This window comes from Astyanax mexicanus, chromosome 1, assembly GCF_023375975.1.
Source record: "Astyanax mexicanus isolate ESR-SI-001 chromosome 1, AstMex3_surface, whole genome shotgun sequence".
Lineage (NCBI taxonomy): Eukaryota > Metazoa > Chordata > Actinopteri > Characiformes > Acestrorhamphidae > Astyanax > Astyanax mexicanus.
The window spans coordinates 113,917,958-113,926,038 of NC_064408.1; the positions used below are offsets into that span (position 1 = coordinate 113,917,958).

The window sequence follows — 8,081 nt, forward strand, 5'->3', positions numbered from 1 at the left end:
AAATCAACTACTCTTTACTCAGATTTTATACATTCGATAAGATTTTTTTTTTTGTTTTATATTATGAGATTTTTCATCAAATTTGTACACAAAAAAAAAAATGTGTTTTGCCTTGCTAACAGTTTGGCACCGTTTGTATTGTAACATGTATTGTATCATAAGGTTTTTGCAAAACACAGACCTACTGTTCACACCAAGCATTAACAATTAATTTGAGAGATCCAATCCTAAGCAGACAGCGGTAAGAACAGGTGTGAACAGGGTCTAACTGGCTTTGAAAAAGTACTAAGATCCTGTACATCACATAACATGTTGTAGTGTAAACTCCACAAGTGCCCACTTTTGTCTGAAAGAAACAAATGACAACCAAAAAATAAATAAATAAATAAATCAAAGATGCTTTGCAACTAAGGCTACAAATAACTGGCAGTAATGCAATGCAATAGGTCACTAGTTGAATTTCCAAATTGATTAATTAAGTTTACTTTTAGAGATGCCTGGTGTGAACAGTCATGCATCCAATGTTTCATGTGCAATCAATCAGATTTCTTGAGTATAATAGTGTAGTGATGTGTGTATATATACACAGATATAATATATTGAACATCTCCAACCAGTCAGGTATACACTTATTAGGCATAACATTAACATCACCTGTCTAATATTGTGTAGACTCCCTGTATGTAACCAAAACAGCTCTGACTGTTAAGGCATGGAGTCTACAAGACCTCTGAAGGTGTTCTGTGGTATCAGACCTTTAGGTGCTGGTATTTACTGTCCATTTTTTCATAACCTTCAAAAACTGACTGTTCACTTGCTTACTAATATGTAGATACAACCCCTTGGCATAAATACACCATCAATGTTTTCGGTTTTCAGCTCAGCCCAACAAGAAATCTGTGTGAGAAGCAACAAATCTCAAAACCAACATCAAAACCAACAGCTTGAGTGCCACCTGGATCCCCGAAACCACTTAAGATCATTAGCTGTCAAGATCGCTCAACTTATGCAAGAGTGTTCAAAGTGACAGCTGTTCTCTCATAATGGTCTTTGTGTTTTGGTGAAGCACACGGCAACAGACAGGATAATTACCAGGTTACAAGAACATAAACTAAAGCTCTGGCTGATCTACCACTGAATTTCCAAAGAGCATAATACATATTTGGTACCGTAAAACCTTCTCACCCAAGTGTACACACAAGCAGGCATGGGGGCGCATCAGCAGCATGGTGGGCGTCAGTCTGCTGACATGCCAACAGGCTTCGTTGATTCAGAGTGGGACTAACTGTGCTTTCCCACGAAGAAGAACACGCCGCATGCTTGACTGGACTGAGTGGCTTTGTCATCTAGGCCGGGTTCATTATCCCAGAGCAAACAACTCAACTCGTCCCCTGTTGGACCCAGTCCCAGAACATTTGCCTACCTGGTAACGGCGATACAACTGTTCCTCATGACAAGCAAACTGTGCAAAAGCTGGATCCTTGACATCATTTTCCGTTTTTATGCGGCATTAGTCTAAAAAGTAGCAACTCCTTAAAACAAAGGATGCCCAGACCAGTGGTTCCAAACTCTAAAACATGGAGGTTCTCCAGGAACAGGGTTAGGGTTAGAGTTTACCCAGCTCTCAACACACCTGGTCCAGTTAATTAGCTAACTAACAAGCCGTTCCTAAGTTGAAGATAGCATGTCAGACCTAGACTAGTGGTGGGAACAACCGTTGTAGAGTCTCACTCATCACAAAAGCGTTAAATTACGCTACGTTTGACTTCGCCCCAAAAGCCTGTGACGGTTTACTGAGTGGCCTGGCCAGTGCCTTTGTTGCTCCTACAGATGGTCGCTCTTACTATCAGAGCATCATAAACAAAACAATGGGCGTGTGACGCCAAGGGAAGTAGACCCTGAGTGCGAGGGGACACCAAAAGCTCTCGCAACTGCCTTGGAAATCCAACTTCATAAGAAAGACCTGCAGAAATACTACACTTATAGAACACAAGCATTATGGGCTACTATAGGACCTACACTCAATCAGCACTGTAAGCGCTCTAGGGTCTCAAATGAGGTAGATCTTCAGATCTGATCTGTTGTTGTGAGGTCCATCAGCCAGAGCAGCCAACCAATGAGTGAACAATGCATACACAGACACACACACAAACACACACACACACTCCGGCTCATGCATGTGTGTTAAGGGAGGGGCACAAACAAAACTGAGATCATTGCCTGAGGTCTGCCTTCACCATTCCATCAGGACAATAGCGTGACAATAGCATTTTGCCAAAAGCCCAGAGACTCCTAGGGTCTTAGCTACCCTATTGGGGATCATCAAGACCAATCAGGAGCCCCTTAGGACCCTTCAGCTCAGACTGACTACTGACAGGAGCCAACCAAGGCAACATATATCAAGTCTATTATGAGGAGCATCAACTCATGCACTCAATCTCAAACCCATCTCATCTCCATTCTTGCGCCCACTCTGGTGCCCACTCAGTTGCATCGTCGCTTCCTTGCACCATCACCCACCTCCCCGCCTTTTTCTGTAGGAACAGAGGAACATGGCTGGTTAACTTACCACCATTCCGAGATCCAGATCAGGGGGCTGGGGTCTGAACGGGACCTCCGTTTTCAAATCCGATTCCCAGCTTTGTTTGCTTCTGGCCGAGGATCCTCGATGTGCTCCCCGAGCTCCTTCTTCTCTAGCCGGCCACATCAATCACCGTGCCCCCTCCTTACATGACCAGTGTATAAACTTACCACCATGCTCATCTCCTCCAAAGGATATTGTGAGTGAATAGCAATTGCTGCTGAAATGAGAAGGAGAAGTAGGAGGAGGAGTAGGAGATGGTTGTGGAGGTGGAAGGACTGAGTGAGGGAGGGAAGCAAGCAGCAATAGGAGGAGGTGGTGAAGGAGGAGGAGGAACTAGGTTAGGGAGGGAAGCAGCAGTATTATGATGAGGAGGAGGTGGTGGAGTAGGAAGGAGGGAGGGACTGGGTAAAGGAGGGAGTAGCAGTCAGTAGGACCCTGGTTCTGGTTCTAGTTCTGTAGAAGATGGTACTGGTTTAAGACAGCATGATGGTGTCCAGAAGCTCCAGCAAGCCCCCAAAGAAGCCTCCAGTCAGCAGAGATGCAGATAAAGTCAATCAAATCAAAGACCACCGTCCACCTCCATTCTGCTGCTCGACCCCATTCCAACCCATGTGCTGCTCTCACATCCTCACCATCTCCACGACTGAGCCAACTAGGGGCAATCCAGGGGGTTCTTTGGTTCTTTGGCTGTTTGGTCGCCCCCAAAACGCCTCCTAAAGGGGGAGGGGGTGAACACAGGCTGACCTGCTCGCAGCAAACAAAGATAACACGCTGGTTCACACAGATACAGCCGCCACACACACGCACGCGGCTTTAAACACAGAAGCGCTTATGTTTGAGGCGCGTACCGCTCGCTATGCCGTAATTCCTGCCGGTTGTTTCCGCACAGGACCCCCGCTTCTCCAGAGTGAGACGGTCCAGTGAAGAGCCCGGGCGGACAAAAGAGACCGGGGCGCGCGCCTCTCCAGCACGAGGCGGAGACACACTGAGGAGGAGGAGGAGGAATAGTGATGGGAGGGAAGATCGAATCAGTTCAGAGAGTCGATTCAGTGAATCACTCGCTGTATGACTCACGAGCACCAGCAACGTTATTGAATCATGATTCAATTTGATTTATTAAGCTTTGAACAAAGCTTTTTTATCTCCAGAGATGGAAAAAAAATATAAGAATGCTGTTTTCTGTCTGTAAATTAATGCACAGAAAAGAAGACTCTAATATTCCACTATAAAATCTATATAGCAAATAAATCCAATGAACTAAAATATTTAATAGCTTTTTTTATTTCCATTGCATCGAAAGCCTCTGTGATATATATTTTATATTTTAAATTGACCTTTTTGTTTCATAAATCAATCCTAAACAGTAAAAAATAAAACATACAAACGAAAGTATTAAATTAGTAAAAAATTATTTGAGTTACTTTGCCTAAATGCTCTAGCAGTACTACTGTTTTTTCAGTGTAGTGGGCGGGGCCAAGCTACTGTTTCATTGGTTTATAAACTTGTTGATTGGCTGGTTCACTGGTCTATTCAGTCCACCAGCTCTCAAATAGTGTTATGTGCAACAAAACATTTAAAAATAAAGAAATACATGATATCCATTGTAATGGATGCAGGGTCTGAAAGGGTTAATGAATCAGACTAATAAAAAAGTATAATAGTTTTTTTTATTAATTTATTAATTCATGTTGTTAAAATAATAAATAATAATATTTATAACAATTTATAAATAATTATATAATTTTAATTTATAAAATTATATTTTTATAAATATAATTTTTATGTTTTAAGGGAAACGTATTTAATGTATTATTCCTTGAAATAAACACGTTCTAAAAAAGATAAAGTATTACTTATTTCAATTTAATTAACAAAATAAAAAAATATCATATCTCTAGATGTACAAATAACAGTACTATGTTTAAATAAGTACAAAATATTAAAATGTCTAAGTGTTTAACACTTTGTTTTTTATATAAGAAATGCATTTAATGTATTATTCAATCATTGCAAAAACATTTTTTTTAAAGATAAAATATTCATATTTACGTTTTTCCACTTTCAATGTAATATGGCTTTTTTAATTTCAATTATTATTATAAAAGTTAATGCTGTTGAACTTAATTCTATTAAATGATATTGATAATATTATTAGATTTTAAAAATGATATATCCATATTTAATTCATATTTATGCTTTAAGAGAAAGAAGTGCAATCTGATATTTTTCCATTACACTGGCTTTAGATCCATTTAATCTCTTCAATATGGATATATTTTAATCCCATCCATCAATGCTGAATCTTTATTCAAATAAATTACATTATATAATAATATATGTATTAACATAAAATAATAATAAAATATATAGTCAGTGTTTAAGTCAAACAGCTTTCTTTATGTACGTAAAAGTACATATGTAAACCCACAATCTCACTTTAATTACATTTTTATTAAATTTGATTTAATTTTAACAATTCGACCACTGTTTGTGAGTGATACTGATAGATACACAGTTTAATGTTTTTTTGGGGTTGTAATTTAATGAGAGACAAATGATTACAAATCTTTATCCTGTAATTTATTGTTTTTTGGAAGGATCCGGTTCGAAAGAACCGATTCTTTGAGGAGTCGGACACCGCTGCTATAGATGAAGCGCTGCAGCACCACCTAGTAGTTATGCATAGTGAATTCAATACAAACTAAAATATAGTTTTATTCGCTATAACCAAGACATACACCATATAATCGTACACTGAACAGCTAGTTTGCATTATTTATTGTATTGTATTGTATTTAACAGATTATGTGCTAAAAAATAATTATATATGATTTTTTTGAAAAACTTAGTATTTAGATAAAACGGCCATAACAAGCCATAATATATATTTTGAATAAAAATGTTTAGTAATGCATTTTGGGCGTTTAAAATTGACACAAATAAGTTACTAGATAATTAATTACTATTAGCTGGTAAACCACATAAAAATACATTTAAACAATAGTAATAGCAAACTATCTAGTAAAGTTTTGGAAAGTTAAGTGTAATAAGGGGTAAACAGGAAGAATAAAGCATTTAAGTCGTATAGAAATGAATAAATAAATGCTAAATACACTATATAGTGTGCTGTATAAGATCCTACCAGTCCCGCTCCTCCGCATCCTGAAGGATTTGTACGTTTTCCAGCCAAAAAAAGGAGAAAAGAAAAGAAAAAACAGTCCTTACATGCTGAAGCTCTAACAAACTGAAAGTCTCTCTCTCTGTGTGTCTGAAATTAGGAAATGAAGCTGTGAAAGCAGATCTTCTGTAAAAGGCAGGACTAACTGTGGACAGACCCCCAGCGAGGTTTACCGCTCATTTATCGCTGTTATTTATGTCATATCTAGCTGTTGTCTAGTTATATTCAGTAGCTATGTGTTCACTAGTGTAAGCTGTGATACCTGCTATACTGATATTAACGTTGATTAACGTAGAAAACTGTATGAATAAATACTGAAGCGCCACCTGCTGTACAGATAATAACCAGCCAGTCCATCTCCACAGGTCTCCTATCCTAATAACATAGACAACCCCCTATACATCCATACACAATTTAATAGATGAAAGTGTGCTTTTGTATATTAAATAAATACATCTACTTTTTAATATTATATAAACGAGTTTTTTTTTTCACAAGATGCCAAAAAAGACCCTAAAACAGTTTACAATCGCATTTAAAAGATCATTTACACTGAAACTCACCCGATTTAACAGATGCATTTATTCTCTATTTATTTATTAAGTACACTTCAACAGCCAAATTGATGTTTTTTTATTGTATTGTCAATTTAAACAATATATATCACTGCCAGGATAAAAAAAACTGAATGCTACAGAGTCCCTAAAAATCAAAACGATAGAATTATATTTAGAGACTTAAATCTTACGCTTGATTTAATAATTACTTTCCTCAGATTAGCAAAGAATTACTTCAGTTCAAGAACTTGTTTCCTTTTAGTTTAGCTAAAGTGGACTCTCTAAATTCAAAACTCTTTACCAAATTCTTATTTATGCACATGTTTATTAAGTATTCACATTTTTTTTACGCATGTTTATTCAGTATACTCAGTATCTGCTGTTACCTTGCACTTACCTTGTTTTTATTCACCACTGCACTGCTTTTACGTCTTCTTGATTCTAAAGAACATTTTCTTTTTATTTATCGTATACTGTGATGTGTGTATGTTTGTAGATTTTGTATTACTGTGCTGTGTTGTGCAACTATCTTTCTATCTATCTAAATATATTAAACAGACAATATTTTACTGAGAGAAAATGTTTGTCTCAACATTATATTTCTTCTTTGCCGGGTTCATACACCTTTCACAAGGTAAAATTCAAGCACTTTCAAGGCCCATTTTCAAGGTTTTCCAGCACCTTTCAGCCGTGGTAAATGAATGATAACAGTGATATCTCCAAACTGCGATTCAGCAATATTCAATATATCGCAAAACTATTCTCCACACTTCACAGCGACTATGCTACTGAGAAAGAAATACTTCTAGGTAAGTGAATAGCAGGAATTAAGGATTATTGGTGTCAGTTTCACACAATTTAAATACCAATGTTCTTTATCGTATGTTTACCCTATTCATTTTATTGAGCAGTTACTGTAGTATGTCAAATTTGGGGATGAGTTAAGAACATTTATACGTACAAACGAACTTATTTAGTCAGATATTTGTTGTAATATAAATGCAGTTACAACTTCAAGCACTTTCTCCAAAACTCCAGCACTTTCCAGGCCTGGAAAACAGAACGTTAAAATTCAAGCATTTTCCAGGATTTCAAGCATCCATACGAACCCTGTCTTTGGTACCTCCAGTGCTCTGTTGAAATAAATAATTATTACATTTTTTCAATTTGATATTATTCTACATTTTTACATAATATCTGCAACCTAATAGAACACAGTTAATTACATCAGATTCATGTTATAATATCATATCATTTGTTGTAACAAAGACTCAACAATGAGGCAACAGATATTAAAAACTCAGGGAAGAAATTATTAAAATCAAGAGAACTTTGATAATTCCAGGAGCTCTGCAGAAACAAGCAATTATTTAGTAATTTTGTACAGTAGCACACAATACCTACACCGACTAAATAATTATCTGTAAAATAAGACATCATACTTCTCACATTTGCCATTGTTTTTAGGCTTAACACATCAACCCTGTTACTGTCTTTTAATATGAATTAAGTATTCTTTTCCACAAACATTAATAAACCACCTCTTCATGGCCAGGCATTCAGAGTAGCTAAGTGAAATGTGTCACTGATGTGTCGTTTTAAGTAAAAATGAAAGCTGCGTCACGTATAAAAAATAAGTATAGACTGTAGTCAACCAGTTTGTCTCTACAATACATTTTTTTTGTTAAAAAAAAAATCCACATTACTTTTCATCTCAAATATCTTAAATATCCTGTCCTCACTAATCATCTTTTTTCACTGA

The 8,081-nt window shown here is 36.7% G+C and overlaps 1 protein-coding gene across 6 annotated transcripts in view; it reads right to left on the reverse strand.

The window, feature by feature from the left end:
• Positions 1-5,985, reverse strand: part of arhgap33 (Rho GTPase activating protein 33) — a 118,714-nt gene extending 112,729 nt beyond the window's left edge. For 2 of the 6 annotated variants that reach the window (XM_049467455.1, XM_049467448.1), the window contains exon 1: positions 2,570-3,569. In XM_049467455.1, the coding sequence (XP_049323412.1) occupies positions 2,570-2,707 (138 nt within the window). In that variant the 5' untranslated portion in view covers positions 2,708-3,569. Of the gene's footprint in view, positions 1-2,569; positions 3,570-5,726 lie in introns of those variants that run through there. The other 4 variants (XM_049467460.1, XM_049467458.1, XM_049467451.1 and 1 more) reach the window with 3 other exon arrangements.
• Between the last annotated feature and the right edge of the window lie 2,096 nt (positions 5,986-8,081).